Source organism: Thermobia domestica, unplaced genomic scaffold (assembly GCF_964235325.1).
Source record: "Thermobia domestica unplaced genomic scaffold, izTheDome1.hap1.1 HAP1_SCAFFOLD_644, whole genome shotgun sequence".
NCBI lineage: Eukaryota > Metazoa > Arthropoda > Insecta > Zygentoma > Lepismatidae > Thermobia > Thermobia domestica.
The window spans coordinates 70498-93237 of NW_027656354.1; the positions used below are offsets into that span (position 1 = coordinate 70498).

The 22740-nt window shown below is 33.4% G+C and overlaps 1 protein-coding gene across 1 annotated transcript in view; it reads left to right on the forward strand.

Annotated features, from left to right (window-relative positions):
* LOC145677133 (solute carrier family 22 member 3-like) overlaps window positions 1–21736 on the forward strand; it is a gene marked incomplete at its 3' end in the record, with an annotated part of 75564 nt that extends 53828 nt beyond the window's left edge. The window contains 3 exon segments of the mRNA XM_081747777.1: window positions 7487–7659; window positions 9651–9882; window positions 20518–21736. Of these exon segments, the coding sequence (XP_081603903.1) occupies window positions 7487–7659; window positions 9651–9849 (372 nt within the window).
* Between the last annotated feature and the right edge of the window lie 1004 nt (window positions 21737–22740).

The window sequence follows — 22740 nt, forward strand, 5'->3', positions numbered from 1 at the left end:
CACAAATGGTGTTCCCAAAAAGGAGCTACCTACAATCAGATAGCAAAACAGATGAAAGTGCAACATGCAAGTGCGAAAACTATTATTGAAAAATTTGGTAATCATTTTACTTTTACAGATTTGCCGAGATCGGGGAGAAAAAAAGGGTGCAGGTTACCTAAAACTGGGCCAGAAAGTGGTGAGGTTAATTAAACAAAATCCATCATTATCTGTTCGCGATTTAGCGAAAAAGGCAGGTACTACGATCGCAATGGTTCAAAGAATTAAAACTAGGATTAATTTGAAAACCTACAGAAAACAAATATAGCCAAAGAATCGTCTAAGCAGAAATTGAGAGCACAATCACGAGTTCGCAAATTGTATGAACGATTTGTGAGCAGGGAAGGACAATGTGTTTTGATGGACGATAAAACTTACGTGAAGGAGGACTTTACAACACTTCCTGGCCCTCAATATTATACAAAAGTCAAAGATGAAGATGTGGATGACTCGGTCAAATGTGTTTCAGTTGACAAATGTGGACCAAAAGTGCTCGTGCGGCAAGTAATTTGTTCGTGCGCCTTACGATCTGGAATTTTCTATACACAGGGAACTATTAATGCCGAAATATTTGAAAAGGAATGTCTACAGAAAAGATTGCTCCCTTTGTATAAAAATCACAGTGTTCCCCTATTGTTTTGGCCGCATTTGGCGACGGCCCACTACGCTAAATCTACGCTAAATTGGTACATTAAACACAAAGTGGATTTTGTTGCAAAACAGGTGAACCCACCAAACTGCCCTCAGCTCCGACCTATTGAACGGTATTGGGTACTTGTGAAGAAAAATGTCAAACAGGGTGGTAAAGCTGCCAGGAACATGGCTGAATTCAGAAAATATTGGTCTGACGCAATGAGAAAATGCACCGCCAATATTGTGCAGAAACTATTGGGTGGTGTTCGACGAAAGCTTCGTTTATTCATCAGACACGAACTGTAAATGTATACTTTTTTTCTCTTTGTATTCAACAAGTACCGTAGTGTAACAAATTGTCTTTTTCCTTTGTACATCTCCTTCCATTTTTATTCCTGTTAATGATACATGTTGATAGTTACTTTTCGATACAGTCCTTACTACTACTACTACTACTATTAATAATAATAATAATAATAATAATAATAATAATAATAATAATAATAATAATAATAATAATAATAATATTAATAATAATAATAATAATAATAATAATAATAATAATAATAATAATAATAATAATAATAATAATAAGTCATACTAAAGCAATAATAATAACCATAGAAATGCATTTTTGAGTTGTGGTTTCAGCGTGTCCCATTTCTCCACCAGGGAAACGTGTTCGTTTGGAACTTACGATCGGTGTATCATATCGTGTTGCACTTGACATCGGTTATCATCAATGACGAACTAGAGATCCCAATCACCACTGACTTATTTTCTTGAGTTTGCAATATTTGTCTTCGTGAGAAAACAGGTTCCAGTGTATCACATTCTGGCATGTATGACCAGAGTACATAACTTTCAGATGTTATGGGGGAACGATCATCCTACTTCCGGTTCGGCGATGTTGCGAATCGTAAGAGTAAGCATATTTCCACCTTTCAATATGTCCTTCCACTTGTGCAATTTTCAATGCGATACTCGTCGATGAGTTGGATAGCTTTCCTTCTAAGCTGGATTTGAAGTTAGATTAATTTTAAATATACCGAATAGTCAACTTATACTTAAGCAATATATAATATATAAATAATAATATATAATAAATTGGTTAAGACAATTATTGAAGCAAAACAAAACTGAGAGACCAAGAGAAAAGAAAAAAATACATTATGTACTATGTATAATATTTATTTAAAACACTATCAGTGCTATTGGTGAAACAGACAAGAGATATGCACTATTTATAAACTACTTCATAAAAAATGAGGTAAATTGAAAATTAAGTAGTTACATCGTTAATAAAATGATAATCAATACAATACTGGATGAAAAAATACTCGCGTAAAGCATACGGACAAAGGAAGGATTTTCGTACAATATCAGTGAGTTTTAAATGAATGGGTCTGGTAACACTTATCGGTGTATGACGTAACAAAATGACGATCGACTGATTAACTTTGTATGTTCAGTTTGTAAGATTACCAACTATTGTAGAAAATGAAGAGAGAAATTGCACATGAATTTGGAGCACTTGGAATTTTTCACTTGGGAACAACTGCTAATTTGAACAGAGAATTAACGATCACGCCATTAGTAAAAAGTGCCCACGCTTGGATAAATTTCTAATTTCGCTTTTTATATTAATTTGAGGATACTGAATCCACTACTATTTTTAAACATAATGCCAAGTTAGAAAAAAATACATGACATGCTACTAAAAGAAGTAAGAAATAAACTGTATACTCGTCCAAGGGATAATGAGGAAAATTACCTCGACTTTGGTACTTTTGAGGTATTGCTTGTAGCAATAGTAAAAGCGATGCATTTCTAATCGAACGTTTTATACTAGTTCGAGAATCCTGTGTCCATGAGAACCATTTTCAATCATATCCATTAATGGAATTACAATAAAATTACCTCAACGTTGGGATATATACATTTTCCCCCAATCTGAGAACACTATTCTAGGGACCCTAGGAAGGGTATATTTAAAAATAATTTCAATGGATTAAGCATTCTCGAATAAAGTGCATTTAGGAATATATCGAAGCATGGGTACTTTTACTATTTGCATAAGCGGTAACTCAAAGATCCCAAAGTTGAGGTCATTTTTATCGTAGCCCCAAGGACAACTATGTTATAAATAGCTTTATTGAATTCAGCATCCTCACAATAAAAAAATGCACAATTGTAAATTTATCAAATAAGACAGTGCACATTTTACTAGTGGTATGAATGTTAGTTCTTTTGAATCAAGTAGTAGTAACTGTGACTTGGAGAGAGGTGATAGACCAAAACAATAATCGTGAAATAAAGAAAAAAAAAAAAACAAAGGGCATAAACCAGATCATTCGGTACATAAATCAACATCATTACAACAAGTAACGAGGTAGCTGAACAGTTTAAGGTTACTATAGATTCAGTACAGAACAGTTCGAGACTTTATGTCATTCCCAACTGACTAACAAATTTAGCGAGAATTATCCTAACAAACGTCCAGTTCCTTGAAACATGGTTTAATACACTCTAAAATGACTTTGATTTGAAAGAGTGCTTGTAAAGAGCATTCCATCTGATAACATGCCGTGCTGACAAACGCCAAGTTTCACACAACGCAAGATTTGACCCAGTACGTAGACGCCATCGCAGAATCTTCCAGAAGATGTAAATTTTAAACCCATGAGTTGGAAGCCAGGTATACCAAGAATTGGGATGGACACTTTTTTCGAAAAATATCTCAGCGAAAAATCCATTTTTCGAAAATAAAAAAATCGCAAAAAACGAAAAATCTTTTCAGAAACGGAAAACGAAAGTTTTCGTAAAACGAAAAATTTTTCGAAAACCAGAAAACGAATTTTATTTCGAAAAACGGGAAACGAAAAATCTTTCGAAAAGTGGAAAGTTTTTCGTAAAACAAAATTACTGTATTCATTTTAGTTGTTAAGACTTCCAAACTATGCTAGTCATAAGTATAGGAAATTATATAGAAGAGCAGGAACTCGCTAGTGGCTAAGCGATTAGCATACACATCTGTGGTGAGGAAGACCCGGGTTTGATTCTCAGCGGGAGCGCATGTAGTTCGGATTCCATGTTAAACTGTAGGTCCACGTCTATTATAGCCTTCCAGCTGAAAGGGGCGCTAAACTGAAAATCAAATTGTATCAAAAATAGAACAGCTGTGTTTGTCTGTTCGCCCTTTCATCTGTTGACAGGCATCAGAGCAAAAGTGGTAAGAAAAAGCGCATTTTTTGGAACACGAATAGGTTAATCTAATCCATTGACCTTCTGTTTAATCCAGAAGTCCTAGAGACCAACTATTTCCGATTAAATCGTTGATCATCATAGATCAGAAACGGTAATAGAAAGCAATAAGCAGTTTTCTTTTTTTTTTTAAAAAAAAAGAATCGAATCAATATCCTAGGAATATATTCCGTTTCCATCTTTATGTTTCTACTAAAACCAGGGATAAAAGTGTGGGCGGACGCCATCTCCGCACCTCCAAAAAATATTTACGGCGTCCCACCAGTTCCTAAAAAATTACAATGGGAAAAGGTAGGCAGGGGGACGGCTTGACGTCATGCCGCTACCTACCGTCCCCCTACCTTTTGAGATTCACTTTTACCTCTGACTAAAACCAAAACTAAAACAAAAAGCCACTACCACTTGCACTCTCAGTATTCATCTCCAGAGAGCAAAATGGTAAGTAATAGCAAGAAATGGCTCTGAAATGGATTCAGACTCCAAATACCGAAGTGAAATCTTGACATTTATCCTTTTATCCAACTTGGAAGTAGCAGAAATGAACTATTTCTGGTTTCAACGTTGATCACCTTAGAGGGAAAACGGTAGTATATAACAACACGCAGTTTTCTGGAATCAATTCAGTGTCCCAAGAATATATATGATTTCCACCTTTACTTCTTTACTAAAAAGGAAATGATAGAAATGTACTACCACTTCGTGCTTCAATGTTAATCACTATAGTGCAAATGCTGTAATAGCGAGAAACATGAATTTAATATCTTAAGAAAAGTCTCTATACCAAGTTTTATCCTCTGGTAGAAATTACTATCATTTCCGGTTTCAATACTCATCACCATAGAGCGAAAATGGTAACAGATAGCGAGATATAGCTTTCTGATATGAATTCAGCATCTGAAGATTGTCATTTCGCTCTTTATCTCTTTATACAAACAGGAAGGGGTGAGAAAGTACCATTTTCAGTTTCAACACGGATGGTCATAATGAAAAATCGATAGCGAGAAGCAGTTTGTAATATGGATTCAGTGCCACAAGAATAGTTTCCATCTCCGGTTACAATATTGATTTTCATCGAGTGAAACCTAGGTACTAACAAATGACAAACGTTTTTAAACATATAAATTCATAATCCAAAGAAAAGATTTCAAACACTCTCTGCTGGTTTAGTGGCTAGGACAGATTCCTTTGGTGTGCGTAGTTACGGGTTTGATTTCCGGTAGGAAAGGATTGAACGTATTACTGCGATTTGGATTCCATTTCAACTGAAGATCCACGTCTTGTATAACTTCGGTACTGAAAAGGGACGCTAAACTTCAACAAACAACCAAACAGAAAGAAGTCTATCTTAGATCTTCTTCTTCTACTGAAACTAGCAGTAGAAAAACTAACATGAAAACGAAAACATACTTGTTTAAATTTGAATTCACATTTGATGAGGTCATTATGGTCAGACACTTAGTGAAAGATCTTTGAAACAAATACTATTCAATAGTATTTTGTTTGTATTAAATTGGATGTTTTTAAAAGTAGTCATATTGTTTTTAATACTGACTCTGAGTTATGAACAGAAAATAAGAGAAACGAATGTGGATCTTAGTGAGGAGTCTTAGAACCAGCATCAGTACATGTATTCATTTTATACAATCACTTTGTTTTATATTTTGTTAAAACTCATTTATAACAGAGTTGCCTTAATACTTTCACGATCATTTTATACAAGGATCTTTCTTCTGCAATTTGTTAATCTTGTTTGAAATATTACAGAATATATTGTTGATAATGTATTGGTCTTATAGAAAAATGGATGTTAGTGTATTTATTCGATACACAAATCCACACCGTTAACTTGATATACTCCGATAAGAAACGTTTTATCAGGGTGTTCACAGACAAGCCCGACACATCTTATAGCTACGCCTATCTGATGAAAAAAAAAAAATCTGTGTGGAAAGAAGAACTAATGAAGAAGTGGTTGTAATAGCAAAGGAGAAAATGTAATTAAAGAGAGAAAGGGTGTCTGGTAGGGATATTTGCTGTGAAGGAACAAATAGTTGGTACAATGAAACAAAAACAAAGAAGTGAAAGAGAAACGAGTATTGATATCGGAATCAAAACGGATAATTGCAAAAGAGGTTAATACTACTCAATAGCAATCACTTGGTGTTTAAGACGCTCATAAACTAACACAACGTGTATAGAGTTGCCACCTGTCCCGAATCACTCTTAAGAAAGTTGAATTACATGGCAGGACACAAAATTGTCCAAAACGCTTATAAAATATGGGAAAGAAATTCTTAGGATTGACATTTGTAAATTTGGACTCTCGGTTTGTATCTGTAAATACGAGATATGGATATGGCGCTATCGCTAATATTTCGTGTTGGGAGACAGTGAAATCACCGTCAATGATGTTCTTCCACCGGTTCAACGATTCATAAAATACGTTCAATTAACCGCCAACAAATTGAGACTGGAAGTTTTCTGTCGTGTGATAAAATTTTCATTGCAATTTTCATGCATGAACATTATATGTATTTCTACTATTATTATTCTTGATAAATTGTTTCATGTACAAATTTTGGGTTTGAGAAATTGGGGATCTGCACACGTTCCGTGTGTCCAGCTTTAAGATTACCATAAGGTGGCAACCCTAACAGTGTATTGCCATTCATTTACAGTAGTTAATCATTTATAACTATCGCATTCCGTATTTGACTAATTGGCGGTTTGTTACAGTATATTATAGTTGTGTTGCTGCATGAATCATCCCTGAATCATGTGGAACTGTCATGTAAAGCTGAAGACAGTGGGACTGTTGTTGACTACTGATGACTTCGAGTCCTTGAAAGCAGTTCATACATATAGTAAACAAAGCCATACGCACAATATTTCCCCAGCTGTTCAACTACATATCAATATTTTAAATGAAGGCAGTTAAAAAGTATTATTTTTGTAGAAAAATAAAAGAGGACACGAGAAATTGAGCCTAAATAATAACAACATTAACAAAACACAAGAATTTAGAGAACCGCAGTCGCACGCCACTAAGCGAAAGCAGTAAAGCCGTAACTGATTATGGAAATTCAGAAGTGTGTGCTAAATTGTAGTACAACATTAAGTACGTGCTTCCAAATCAACGAGGGTAAATAAATGGTTCACCAATATACGGTATATAAGTAGCTACGGTAGGACCAGCTCGGGAGTAAGAGTGTCGGGACTTTAAAAATGTATATACATTTCGTCTCAAGCTAGCGATCAAGTCATAGAACCTTCTCAGTTGTCTGACTTTAGAACCTTTTCTGTTTGCAGTAAGTGATATGCCAATGATGACAGAATACCAATACCTATGATTATTATTATTAATTTTAACACATAACAAGGAAACTTAATCTTAAAAAATTTGTGGGAACAACTTACGTAGCTTTCGACATACCCTGATAATAACTAAGTTAGTCGCATGTTAATTAAAGCATAAATTTTCAACCTTTTGCTGAGAATCGAATTAAGTAAGTTTCTAATTGATAAATCACAAATATTGTTTCTCTTATAGGGAACCATCAATGTAATGCTGACTTTTATAATCCTCGGACTCTTGGGAGTAATAGGTGGAATTGTCAGTTTTCTGTTGCCAGAGACAGTGAACCAGAATCTTCCACAGACAGTTGAAGAAGCAGAAAAATTTGGTTTAAATCAATCATGTTTTTATATGCCATGTTTTGAAAGGTTTGTTAATGAGTCATCGTTTTAAAAAAAAAAAAACATAAAAATATTTTTAATTATATTTAATACATTTCAATATCGTAAATTCGTTATATGACGTTAATGTAAGAATCTATACAGAACAGATATTTTGTTTGATTTAAAATTATTGCATCTTCTGACTTAGGGAATCCAATGCAGTACACTAGTAGACAATTTTAATATTTACTCATTAGAACAAAGACGTAATATTGCCGATCTGGTATTTCTCCAAAAAATAGTTCAAAATGAATTCGATTGCTTAAATTCATTATCATAATTAAACTTCCATGTTCCTTCAGTTAGAACTAGAACTAATAATACAGGTCTCTTCTATTGCAAAGAGTCTAGAACCAACATACTTGTAATTCAACATCAAGTCAGCAATTTGGAGGATATGCTCTGTCTGCAGCAAATTACGTCAAAAACATAATAAACTTGATATATGCACAATGTTCCGTAAGGTTCTAAAAACTGTTGTAAAAATATATTGTAATATTTCAACACTCTAATTAGGCAATTGTCTGTTGTGTTGATAAATAAATAAATAAATAAATAAATAAGTCCGATGAACGATAATCAAATATGAGTTAATACAGACCAGAGTCGAGACGAGAATTACATTTTTAAATTCAAGAGAGACGAGAAACCTTAGTAGGAGATTGTAAGACCAAACACTGTTTTAATGTAACGTGACTCATCATACAAATTGATAAAATGATTGAAATACGATGAAACAATGTTTATTAATATTTAAAGATACGTAAGTAATTATACAATAATCCAATTATAAATATGATTTCAATATAGATCTTACAGTTTAGTACATTACAAATGCACTCGATTTCCTATGTAATTCAGCACCATCTGAATATGCAAGTGCATTCTGAATATTTAATTTTTTTTCTTGTAAACATTATAGATTAGGTCAGAAATAATGAAGGTCTAAAGTTGAACTTTCGTTAAGTGTCAGAAGCAATACATGATTTAATGGCTCAGTCTTAAACTATTTAAGCAGTACTATTTAACTATTTTTAAAAAACTGCTTAAACTATTAATATGACATTTAGTATTTTATTAAGAATATTATTTTCATGATAAAAAGTAAGGAAAACTTCTTCTTTCGGCACTAAAACACAAAATAATGGCGACATCTATTGTACGAAAACCCACACTACAACATACTTAAATTTCAGAACAATTTTCAATGTCAGTATCCTGATGCAGGATGGCAAAGAAATTAAATGAAATGAAATCTTTGAGTTTTTCATCCCAAGGTTATGCCGGTGAGGCTAAAGGAGACGTTGATGATGAAAAAAGAATGAAAGGGTGGAATGAAGAAAGTGAAAGGAAACGGGAGAACCCCGAGAAAACCCACGCACACGGTGTTTGTCACAGGATGACAAAGAGTGTATACATTTTTTTGGGCAGACTTTCTATATTATTATTTCACTTACATTACTTACAACTGTAAGAGGTCAGAAGTTTAGTTAGTATCTGCATTTCATATATACTCCAAAAACTTGCCCTCTTACTAGTCACTACTAGTAGTTCTGTGTTGTGAACTATTTTTATGTGCGTTTGAGTATGAACATTGATTAAAGAACTTATTAGATATTATGTATATTTTTAATTAATACTAATTACTCAACTGTTATCCTTATATAGCATTTTAATTTGCTATTATTAAGGGCGAGATTCTACCAAGGCCATCTCCAAAATTACATAAATTTACAAAACAAGAGGGGACGAGAAAATATTTTCGTGAATGGAGAAGAGAAAGAATCTTTTTGGAATTGAGACGAGGCAAAAAAAAGTCTTATTTCTCGTCTCGTAGTCGACACTACAATAGGCCTTCTCACTATCTCATGTTGCTCCGTTTTTCCACTGAAAGCTCTTATTATTATTTAACATTATTTCTATTATAGTGATTTAATTTTGTTATAGTGTAGTAATGAGTCAATTTGTTACGTTAGATGTTATTCAAGATCGCAAGTAAACGGAGAGGGTGAATCCCAAGTAAACGGAGAGGGTGGATCCCAAGTAAACGGAGAGAGTGGATCCCACGTAAACGGAAAGGGTGCAGTGAATCCAGCCTTTGAAGCCGAAGATACAACTCAACAGTCACCTACAGCAAACGTCCACACGGAAGAGATCTCAACAACGAAGTTGTAACTTTATTACGTTTGTAAATACAGTTCAAAAATGGTATGTATGAACATGTGATGTCACAATTAAGTTTCTTTTTTATTCTCTCTAGTTTTGTAAGTTGTATTTCTTGACATCTATTAACCTACGTTCTAGTGAATTTGGAGATTCTGATTTAAAGATGTTACAATGCTATGAGGCACACATTACTGTCTGGAATTTCTTAAGACATATGTCTATTGTATAAATTCAAGAACATTATAATTTAACCATTTTCGGATTTACGGGAAAAAATAACAGAATGGCTTTTTCGAAGTTTAGAAATGTGTTTTTTTTTTAAATATAATTTTACTATTATTACTAGGTCACTTCTTTGTTCGTTGGAGTCAAATCTTTCAACTTAAATTGTACGCATTTCCATACTAACTAAAACTCTGAGCTTATAGTTTTATTTAAAACTTATTAACTTATTACGAACATGGTTAATTTTGTATATGAGTAGAGCAAGGTCAGTGAATTAAGTACTGCTTGCACCACTTCAATAGATACTGATTCAGTGCTGGTCCGGGATAATGACACCTCAGGTCTCCCAGAACAGTAAGACAAATCTCCCATCAGGTCTCCCAGATAAATTTGATATATCCTTTTGCAGAAAGTTTTGAGAGAAAGAACTGTTGTAAGTATTGTAAAATGTTCTTGAAAAATAAAATATGTAATGGTGAAGATTTTCTTACGTGTCCTATTTATATGAAAATGTAACATTCTCAGTTCAGAAGTCTTTTCCAACGAAAAGTATTGGACACGAAAAATATATATATACGGGAAACGTGCATATTATTGTGTGAGTGAATATAGAACACCTCAAAGCCATTTTCTAACAATGCCGCATTTTGGTTATAGTAAAGACTCAAGAAACGGCCTGCTAAACTGGAAGGTTGAATTACCATTTAACATAGAGTTCCTCACTAGTGTGGAACCCAAGTTGGAGATTAGCAAAATTCCACCATATTAGATTGAAAACCATCTACTGTAGTTCCAAAAAATTTTCTCTCTTTCCGTTTTCTCGTATCTTTACGCATAACGAAGTTTGCCTATCGCTCTGGACTTTCTATAGATCCTACATCATGTGTCTTCTTGTTCTGCCATCCTGTTCTGTCTTCCATCAGACTCTTCAGTACTTTGCAGCACTTTTTTTTAAAATCTTATATCCTGTTCTGCCTAATCTTGTAAAAAGGTACATATTTAGATTTCAGAAACATTTAATAGTAATTATTAATACAGCAAGTATTAAATGTTTAAATATAAGATACACTATGTGATCAAAAGTATCCGGACTCCCCCCAAAACATACGTTTTTCATATTAGCTGCATTGTGCTGCCACCTACTGCCAGGTACTCATTATCAGTGACCTCAGTAGTCATTAGATATCGTGAGAAAGCACAATGAGGCGCTCCACGGAACTCACGAACTTCGAACGTGGTCAGATGATTGGACGTCACTTGTGTCAGAAGTCTGTACGCGAGATTTCCACACTCCTAAACATCCCTAGGCCCACTGTGTCTGATGTGATAGTGAAGTGGAAACGTGAAGGGACACATACAGCACAAAAGCGTACAGGCCGACCTCGTCTGTTGACTGACAGAGACCGTCGACAGTTGAAGAGGGTCGTAAAGTGTAATAGGCAGACATCTATCCAGACCATCACACAGAAATTCCAAACTGCATCAGGATCCACTCCAAGTACTGTGACAGTTAGGCGTGAGGTGAGAAAACTTGGATTTCATGGTCGAGCGGCTGCTCATAAGTCACACATCAGGTAGGTAAATGCCAAACGACGCCTCGCTTGGTGTAAGGAGCGTAAACATTGGACGATTGAACAGTGGAAAAACGTTGTGTGGAGTGACAAATCACGGTACACAATGTGGCGATCCGATGGCAGGGTGTGGGTGCGAATGCCCGGTGAACTTCATCTGTCAGCGTATGTAGTGCCAACAGTAAAATTCGGAGGTGGTGATGTTATGGTGTGGTCGTGTTTCTCTTGGAAGGGGCTTGCACCCCTTGTTGTTTTGCGTGGCACTCTCACAGCGCAGGCCTGCATTGATATTTTAAGCACCTTCTTGCTTCCCACTGTTGAAGAGCAATTCGGGGATGGCGATTGCATCTTTCAACAGTATCGAGCACCTGTTCATACTGCATGGCCTGTGGCGGAGTGGTTACATGACTATAACATCCCTGTAATGGACTGACCTGCAAAGAGTCCTGACTTGAATCCTATAGAACCCCTTTGGGATGTTCTGGAACGACGACTTCGTGCCAGGCCTCAGCGACCTACATCAATACCTCTCCTCAGTTCAGCACTCCGTGAAGAATGGGCTGCCATTCCCCAAGAAACCTTCCAGCACCTAATTGAAAGTATTCCTGCGAGAGTGGAAGCTGTCTTCAAGGCTAAGGTGGGCCAACACCATATTGAATTCCAGCAGTACCGATGGAGGGCGCTACGAACTTTTAAGTCATTTTCAGCCAGGTGCCCGGATACTTTTGATCGCACAGTATATATCAATTATTTATTCTAAGAAAAAGGATAAAAGACAGCATGATAGCATTTGAACCGATAAATGGAAGGATAAGCAAACTAAGAATAAAAGGTAGATTTCAAAATATTACCCTTATTTCAAAATATTACCTGCTCACGCTCCAACTGAAGAAAAAGAGGAAAGGGAAAAAGAAGAATTCTATGAGTTCTAGAAAGAGAATACGAGAAAATACCTAAATATGATGTCAAAATAATATTGGGAGATCTAAATGCTAAAATAGGAAAAGAAGAATTTAATCAAGAAGTAGCAAGAAGATATACAATTCTTGAAAAAATAATGAGAATGGCACAATGCTGAGTCAATTTGCAACAAGAAATAGAATAATAATCAAAAGTACTTGTTTCCCACATAAAAGTATACATCTAGGTACCTGGAAGTCAGATGATGGTAGAACAGTGAATCAAATTGATCATGTCCTAATAGACAGAAGACACTCGTCAACAATAATAGATGTCAGAAGCACAGAGGACCCAATTGTGATCATTTCCTGGTTAAAGCGAAATTAAGACAAAGAATTGCAAAACAAATACCACAAGGGAATAAGAGACTTAATTGGGAAAGTGGACAGTTCAACACAGAGTAGTAGAGGTCCCTCTATGACTAGTCGAGTCAGCAAAAATTTTAGTGACGTCATAGGTCAAAGGTCAATGACGTCAAAGGATGAATGTGTACAGAGGTTTATTACCTTCATATTTTTATGTTCCCTTTTAAATTTTGTTGGAGTACATAGAACCATTGCGTAAATTTGGGAATTATTAAATAACAAGTTGGTGTCCCTCTTATGGCCAAATATTCAAATTTTAAAGGTTATTGACCTATTTTATCTTTTTTGATACGGTTTTATTATTGAATGAGTACAGGATTTATTACTTTTTCATAACATTGGCAGGGGTACCTTGGCCCATACCCTAAATTTTGGTAGGGGTACCTAAGACCACCACCCCTTAAATTTTGGAAATTACTAAATCTAAAAATTGGGTATAGTAGCTTAGGACCATAGTATGTACCTCTATCATTATTGGGGGTCCATCTCGTTCCCTTTTATGGGTAAAAATTGCCAAAAAGTTAGATTTCGGGGTTTTTGACTTAATTTATCCCCTTTGATGAGGTCCTATTACCTTATATGGTTATATGGGCGTATACAGGGGCCTGTTCCCTTTCATAAGACATGGATATATTGATGTACCCCTTTAATATTTTGGGAGGGATACCTTGGCCCACCCTTTAAATTTTGGAAATTGCCAAATTTACACATTTGATATAGTATAGAAACCTATTATGTATCACTATAAATTTGGGTGGGCCATCTCGTTCCCTTTAATGGGTAAAAAATTGCCAAAAATTCCAATTTTGGGGATTTTGAACATAATTTATCCCCTTTGATGAGGTATTATTACCCTATATGGTTATATGGGCGTATACAGGGGTCTATTCCCTTTCATAAGACATGGGTATATTAATACACCCCTTTTAAATTTTGTTGGGGTTTATAGGACCATTTTTTAATTTGGGAATTACCAAATAAAATTCGGTAATCGTTCTCTAGGACCCATTGTAAATTTTGGTGTCCCACTTATGGCCAAAGATTTAAATTTGAATGTTATTGACCTATTTATACTTTTTGATTCGGCTTTATTATTGAATGAGTACAGAATTTATTACTTTTTCATAAGACACAGGTGTATTTGTGTAAAAATCTTAATTTTTGGGAGGGGTACATTTCTTATTGTTAAATCAATAATTGGTAATTGTTCTTAAAAATAGGCGGTATCTCATTCTTTCGGTAAATTATTGTCAAATATTAGTACGGTCACGTGATCAGTTATTGACCTATGATGGGACATTGGTACATTTAAACTTTGTAGGATAATTTGAGAATTGTCAAAATGAAATTACGTCATTGGTCTTGAATATTCTCACCTATGAGCCAAAATATTAACGTAAGCAACACGTTGTACCACGCGATTGTCCTTGATGAAGTAGTGTAAAGCAAAACCGTTTATTTGTTAATCGAATAGTTAAAAACCGGATAAAATTTGACGGATAAAATTTTGAGATTTTTTTTGTTTGAAACTTTTTGTTTCGAAATTTCTGTTTAAAATTTTTTGTTTGAAATTTTGTTCGAAATTTTTAATTTGAATTTTTTTTCGAAATTTCTTGTTTGAAAATTTGTTTCGTTTCAAAATTGTTTGTTTTAAAATTTATTTGAAAACTTTCTGGTTGAAAATTTTTCCTAAAATTTTTAGTTTGAACATTTTTTGTTTAAAAAATTTTAGTTTGGAAAATTTTGGTTTGATTTTTTTAAAGTTTGTGCACTCATTGGTAAAGAGCCGGAAATGTTTAGAACAAAAACATCTGGCAACACTGTTTATCATGATGCAGTAGTACACTTCAGCGCATGGGGTTGTACTTAAAATGAAAAACACAAATCATTGAAATGGATTACTCTTTTAAATTTGGGAGTAGTGATAAACAGAATTTTAGTATGAGGCTCGAAATTTGAACGTTCAATAATCGAACGATATGAAACAATACTTTGAACAGTAGTCACAACTCACAGTCTAAGATCATTGGTGGTGGTTGATATTTACTTTGACCTTTCAGAAATCTGATAGGTGAAATTTTGTTTCGAAATTTTTGTTTAAATTTTTTTTAAATTTTGTTTGAAAAATTTTGTTCGAATTTTTTGTTTGATAATTTTTGTTTCAAAATTTTCAAAATTTTTTGAAAAGTTTTTGGTAGAAAATTTCTTACTTTTTTAATTTTTGTTTAAAATTTTAGTTTGGAAAATTTTGGTTTGAATTTTTTTAAATGTTAGCACTCATTGGTAAAGAACCGGAAATGTTTAGAACAGAAACATCTGGCAACACTGTTTATCATGATGCAATACACGTCAGAACATGGGGTTGTACTTAAAATGAAAAACACAAATCATTGAAATGGATCATTTTATTACACTGCACTGATTAATCACGTACATACATACCAAATAAAAGATCTGAATATTGTCGATACAATGTATTTTGAATTTCTTGCACTAGTTTGTCTTTAGCATATAATTTTAATTCCAATTGAAGTCTTCTAAGGTCTATTGCAATATCAATATAATGATATGGTTAATTCTAATATTTAGGTATATCGGGAGACGTACGTAGGACCATTCCTTTAAATTTGGGAGTAGTGATAAACAGATTTTTAGAATGAGGCTCGAAATTTAAACGTTCAATAATCAATCGATATGAAACAATACTTTGAACATTATTCACAACTCACAGTCTAAGATCATTGGTGGTGGTTGATATTTACTTTGAGCTTTCAGAAATCTGATAGGTGAAATTTTTTGTTTCGAAATTTTTGTTTAATTTTTTTAAAATTTTGTTTGAAAAATTTTGTTCGAATTTTTTATTTGAAAATTTTTTCGTTTCAAAATTTTCAAAATTTGTTTGAAAAGTTTTTGATTGAAATTTTGCCTTATTTTTTAAAATTTTTGTTTAAAATTGTAGTTTGGAAAATTTTGGTTTGAATTTTTTTAAATGTTTGCACTCATTGGTAAAGAACCGGAAATGTTTAGAACAGAAACATCTGGCAACACTGTTTATCATGATGCAATAGTACACGTCAGAACATGGGGTTATACTTGAAATGAAAATCACAAATCATTGAAATAGATCATTTTATTACACTGCACTGGTTAATCACATACATACATACCAGAAAAGATCTGGATATTGTCAATATAATGTATTTTGAACTTATTCCACTAGTTTGTTTTTAGCGTATACTTTTAATTCCAATTGAAGTCTTCTAAGGTCTATTGCAATATCGATATCATGATATGATTAATTCTAAGATTTAGGTATATCCAGAGACGTACGTAGGACCATTCTTTTAAATTTGGGAGTTGTGATAAACAGAATTTTAGTATGAGGCTCGAAGTTTGAACGTTCAATAATCAATCAATATAAAACATTAGTCACAATTCACAGTCTAAGATCATTGGTGATGGTTGATTTTTACCTTGAGCTTTCAAAAATCTAATAGGTAACCTTATTGAATCTTATGACTCATAGACTAAAGACAATATATGCTACAATACTGAAATTTAATCACAACTCACTCTCTAAGGTAACGCTGATAGGTAAGCTAATGAATCTTATGACTCATAGACTAAAGGCAAAACATGCTACAACACTTTGAAATTTAATCACAACTCACTGTCTAAGATGACGTAATCTGATCACTAGCAAAGTTATTGTTCATGCAATTTGATTGGCTGATCAATATCTTTCATGCAATTTGGTTGGTTGATCGCTATCTTTCGTGCAATCTGATTGGCTGATGAGTTTGTAATCTTTGCTGCATTCAGTTTTAAGTTTTGTTTAACATTTATTGATTACTGTTTAAAAATCTTGGTTTGAACAGTTTCATTCAACGTTTTGCACTCACTGATAAATATGATCAAAACCATTTATTTTTTAATCGAAGTTAAAAACCGAACAAAGTTTGACGGTTAAACCAATCAAATTACGTCACCGTAGACAGTGGTTATGATTAAATGTCGAAGTGTTGTAGCATGTATTGCCTTTAGTCTATGAGTCATAAGATTCAATAAGCATACCTATCAGTGTCACCTTAGACAGTGAGTTGTGATTAAATTTCAGTGTTGTAGCATATATTGCCCTTAGTCTATGAGTCATAAGATTCAATAACGTTACCTATCAGATTTCTGAAAGCTCAAGGTAAAAATCAACCAACACCAATGATCTTACACTGTGAATTGTGACTAATGTTCAAAGTATTGTTTCATATCGTTCGATTATTGAACGTTCAAATTTCGAGCCTCATACTAAAATTCTGTTTATCACTACTCCCAAATTTAAAAGAATGGTCCTACGTACGTCTCTCGATATACCTAAATCTTAGAATTGACCATATCATTATATTGATATTGCAATAGACCTTAGAAGACTTCAATTGGAATTAAAAGTATATGTTAAAGACAAACTAGTGGAAGAAGTTCAAAACACATTGTATCGACAATATTCAGATCTTTTATCTGGTATGTATGTATGTGATTAACCAGTGCAGTGTAATAAAATGATCCGTTTCAATGATTTGTTTTTCATTTCAAGTACAGCCCCATGTTCTGACGTGTACTATTGCATCACGATAAACAGTGTTGCCAGATGTTTTTCTAAACATTTTCGGTTCTTTACCAATGAGTGCACAAACTTCAAAAAATTTCAAACCAAAATTTTCCAAACTAAAATTTTAAACAAAAAATTTTCAAACTAAAAATTTTAAGAAAAAAGTTCAACCAAAAACTTTTCAAACAAATTTTAAAACAAACAATTTTGAAACAACAAATTTTCAAACAAAATTTCGAACAAAATTTCAAACTAAAAATTTCAAAAAAATTTTAAAGAAAAATTTTGAAACAAAAAGTTTCAAACGAAAACATTTTCAAAATTTTGAAAAAAATACCAAAATTTCTAACGAAAAATTTTCAAAATTTTGAAACGAAAAAAATTTCAAACAAGTTTTAAAACAAAATTTTCAAACAAAAAATTTTAGAAAATTCAAAAAATTTCAAAAAAAATGAAAAAAATCAAACAAAATTTTTCAAACTAAAATTTTTGAAAAAATCAAACAAAAATTTCATGGTTAACCGTCAAACTTTATCCGGTTTTTAACTATTCGATTAACAAATAAACGGTTTTGCTTTACACTACTTCATCAAGGACAATCACGTAGTACAACGTATTGCTTACGTTATTTTGGCTCATAGGTGGGAATATTCAAGACCAATGACGTAATTTCATTTTGACAATTCTCAAATTATCCTACAAAGTTTAAATGTACCAATGTCCCATCATAGTTCAATAACTGATCACGTGACCGTACTAATATTTGACAATAATTTACCCAAAGTATGAGATACCACCCAATTCTAAGAACAATTACCAATTATTGATTTAACAATAAGAAATGTACCCCTCCCAAAAGTTAAGATTGGTACACAAATACACCTGTGTCTTATGAAAAAGTAATAAATTCTGTACTCATTCAATAATAAAGCCGAATCAAAAAATATAAATGGGTCAATAACCTTCAAATTTAAATCTTTGGCCATAAGAGGGACACCAAAATTTACAATGGGCCCTAGAGAACGATTACTGAATTTTATTTGGTAATTCCCAAATTAAAAAATGGTTCTATAAACCCCAACTAAATTTAAAAGGGGTGTATTAATATACCCATGTCTTATGAAAGGGAATAGACCCCTGTATACGCCAATATAACCCCTGTATACGCCCATGAAATGAATAGTCATGGATCGCTACGTCAACAATTAGTGCATCATTTTGTGGGCGAAGTCTTGCCAAAAAAGTTCGCAAGGTGTAAAGTGCCCAAATTGGCCACTCCGAAATCCTACAGCTTGACACTTTGCGACTTCTTTGAAAGTTTGTAAATTCTTGTGTCTACAAACAAATCAAGAGTAATTCCTCAGATGAAGGAAATTGGATGCATCATTGCTAAAGTTGCATTCCAATTGAACCACTTGAATGCCAAAGACCTAAGATCAAAATTCAAATTTTCCAGAACCAGAAATTTGAAGTTCAACAACTCATGAATAATTCCTGTTTCTGTTATGTTAGCTACCAAAGCCATCAGTTTGTAATTTATGGTCTAATAATTTACTGTTTATAAAAATATTTTTAAAATGTTTCGTGAGATGTTGAACTTCAAATGTTTTCCTTAAAATTTCTTTATTTTGAACAAATCGCTTGGCACCCAATTGTAGGAGAATGCAATCGAAGTATGCCAAAAGAACAAGCGTATGTCAGCATAATCTTGGGGGATTTATCGGCAGAGCCGGCTCTACTATATGTGCAACACTTGCATTTGCACGGGGTGGCAAGTTTCGAGGGGCAGCAAAATCTGTCATAATTATAGACTATTATTTAAAATAAATATTTCTTCTTGGAAACAGACTTCATGATGATGGTAGTTAAATTTACTAAGCTGGCCTTCTATTTGCATACTACATTCACAAATCATGTTTAGGTCGCATTAGTTTAAGGTCACATTGACAGTGCTAAAGCAAATGGTCAAACAAATCCCAGCATGAATTGCTTGATTGTTGTCAAATACAAGAACTCAATTCTCGAACAATAGCGAACACCTGTTCCATTTAGTTAATTATCACAGTTTTGATAAAAGTGACTAGTCTTGTCTTTTCCATCGACAAGTTCCTTATAACTGAAGGGGAAAACAAGTTTAAAACAAACTTTTTAACAGATGTAGAAGGAAAATCAAGAAATAAAGATAAAAGAGCTATTTACACTGGAATTACAAACTGATATATTGAGATTGAAGCTCGATATTCAATTCTGTAGAAATGATCACCATCTTCCCTCTGTAGGTGTGTTTGCTTTATCTTTCACTAATACAATAGATTCTTATTTAAAGACACAGCGAGATTTTGTTTGTAGTGTTTAGACCTTTCTGAGTGCGAGTGCACTTTCCCTCCTTAAGTGTGATGGGGTAGCATACTTAAAAGATTATGGAGAAAGGGAGCGACAAATAATGCAATTGCACTGGGCGACAAATTGCTTAGGACCGGCCCTGTTTATCAGTTGTTATGTAATTGTAGTGTGTATATTAGTAGGTATGTACTACTTAATTACTAAAATGTCAGTATCTTTCAAATAATCTAGCTGTTTATTTAAAATAAATAATCTTGCTGTTTTAGTGGTACATCCGTTAACTATAAAAAAAAATCGAATGTTAAGCGTTTGCGAAATATCATTTGGGGTCAAAAACAAGTACAAACTATGGCATTTTCTTCCCCCATTTTTGAGAAATCCTTACCTGAGTAAAAAGAATTAATTAAGTACTTCCATGAAAGTTTAGTTATAGTATTACTTTTGATGAGATCATCTTGATAAATTCCTTCCAGGATTGTTAACAATATGTTTGAATAATACTATAATAGTTATTCTTTTTACAGAGTATCCATTTGTATTTATGTGGAATAAATTAGCTCTTTCATATGAGAAATAATAATAATACGAGTATTTTTCTCTGTTGTTGTAGGTTTAACTTTGAAGATCATTGTCATTCAACGAGCCTTCAATTATCATCATTCAATAATACCTTGTATGTAGTTAACATATCTGTAATTTCACGTTCATCCAATAAATGTATTTAAAATTATATTTCTTTTATTAAATTACAAATATCATTTTCATTTGTTTATTTATTAAGTGCCTTTGAGTACCTTCACAAATCAATTCCAGGATAGTAAAAGTCGGGAGCGGTCACTATTGAAATCCTTCCAGTCCTTCTTTATCACATCCTATTAAAAAAAAAAAAAAAAACTCGATTGCCATTGAGTCAAAAGAAAGAAAGAAATTAAAGAAACATTGAAACTAATCAAATTTCTTGTCTATAATCCTAATGCACCTGAACAAACTAACCACGTATTAGTAGACAAAAGTTTTTTTTTTTTTTTTTTTTTTGCTACATTCTCTTTGATATTGTTGCTCTGCTACTATTTAAGACGGTTAGTAGCTACGATGGCTAAATTCAGACGTATATCAGGTGTGTTTTGCCCTGTGTGAAAATGAAATTGACTTCATTTTTTGTAAGTTTCATGTTTATAAAATGCTAATACTCTGTGACAGTGGTATGAAGCTCTCGTTTGAAATGCTCAAACATTCCTCAGAATTTAACATAACACTTTTTTAGCTTCGTCCGAAAAAAATGTTCGTTATCTCTTACGTTATCTATATATTAAAATGCTTGGTTTATATGTTTGTCTCCAAAGAAAAGTCTATATGTTTGTCTTCAATCCTTTCGACAATGAAATCTCGATAATCACAAGTGCTAGAAACGTGCCGTTTTTCGCTGGTCGATTCCAAATTTAGTGTAGATTGTCCAGTTCTAATTGAATATTTAAACAACGTGGCCGTAATTTCTTTATTACATTTTTTTACTAGTACACTGGAAGTGTTGAAATTTCAAAAAGTAAAGCATCATATCCTATGAGTCATACATTCCAACACAACATAGTTGTTTTCAAGGGTTGTATATCTCTCAGGCGTTTGTTTCATGGTCAAGATGATGAAAAACGAAGAATAACCATTTCTCCTGTCTAAGATGAATTTTTATTGTTTGGAGTGTTTTGCCCAATGAACACCATATATCACTGATATTATAATTAATTGTGTATATAATGTATTTGCTTATTACATACTGCATGCAAGAAGAAAGAAAACACTGATCATATATGAATTAGAAACTCCAACCGGAAGTAGGCTCAATCTTGTAAACTGTGCAAGATATTGAAAAAATAATCGAAAAAATCTTCCCTTTAAGGCACCCCTTGCCGATTTTTATCAAGTTGTCTTTCACTTGTGTCTGTAAAGGAATATGTACAGATGTGAGGAATGTCGAAGATTCATCCTCATATGTGAATGATGCGCTGTGTAAAGAGCGCAGGTTCAGCTAGTACGTAATAAAAATGAGTTTGTTTCATCTAGCGAAATGTATTATAATTGCTAAGAAAATACTGTTGCTTCTTCGTTCATTTGTGAAACAGCAGGTTTCAACTGCTACGTGTCATCCGTTTCACATTAGCGATCACACCCACCTATTCACAAGATAAAGCTGAATAAACTAGTGGAACAGATTTCAAAAGCATCTTGGAGTAAAGGCTCAAAACAGTAAAAACATTCGCATAGCTTTACTAACATTGATCATAAGAGCAGTAAAGGTCGAATAGCTCTGAGACTTCTTACACTAATCATTCTGACTTAGAAACGTTAATCGATTCTTGTTTCAGATGTTCCTTTTTTGATTTTTACGAGAATCGCTTTTGGATTGTATCACACATACAAATTTAAGTTCGACTTCGGAGACCAAGAGACTCTCCCCCCCCCCCAACCTATAAACCAGGGGCATCATCTCCAACAACATCCCCAGGGGCATCATCTCCAGAAAGGGCGTGGTTCTTCCGTTAATTTTAAAAATAGGTTTCTTAACTCGTTTTTCTCTATTATTGCTGAAAGAAAACAACGTCTGACAATTATTATTCAGAAGCTACCATCCTTTATGTGGAAATTTAATTTTTAATTGTGCAACACAAACTGTCTAGCAAGAAGCGGGTCTATTATTCCATCATTGCTTTGAGTCTATTGGTGCGTAAATACAAAATAATAACTTAAAATTTATTAGTTCCTTCTCGGGGATCAATGCTGAAAATATTTAGGTTACTGGTACAGCAACCACCGTCGAATGGAAGACTCGAGCTAAGTT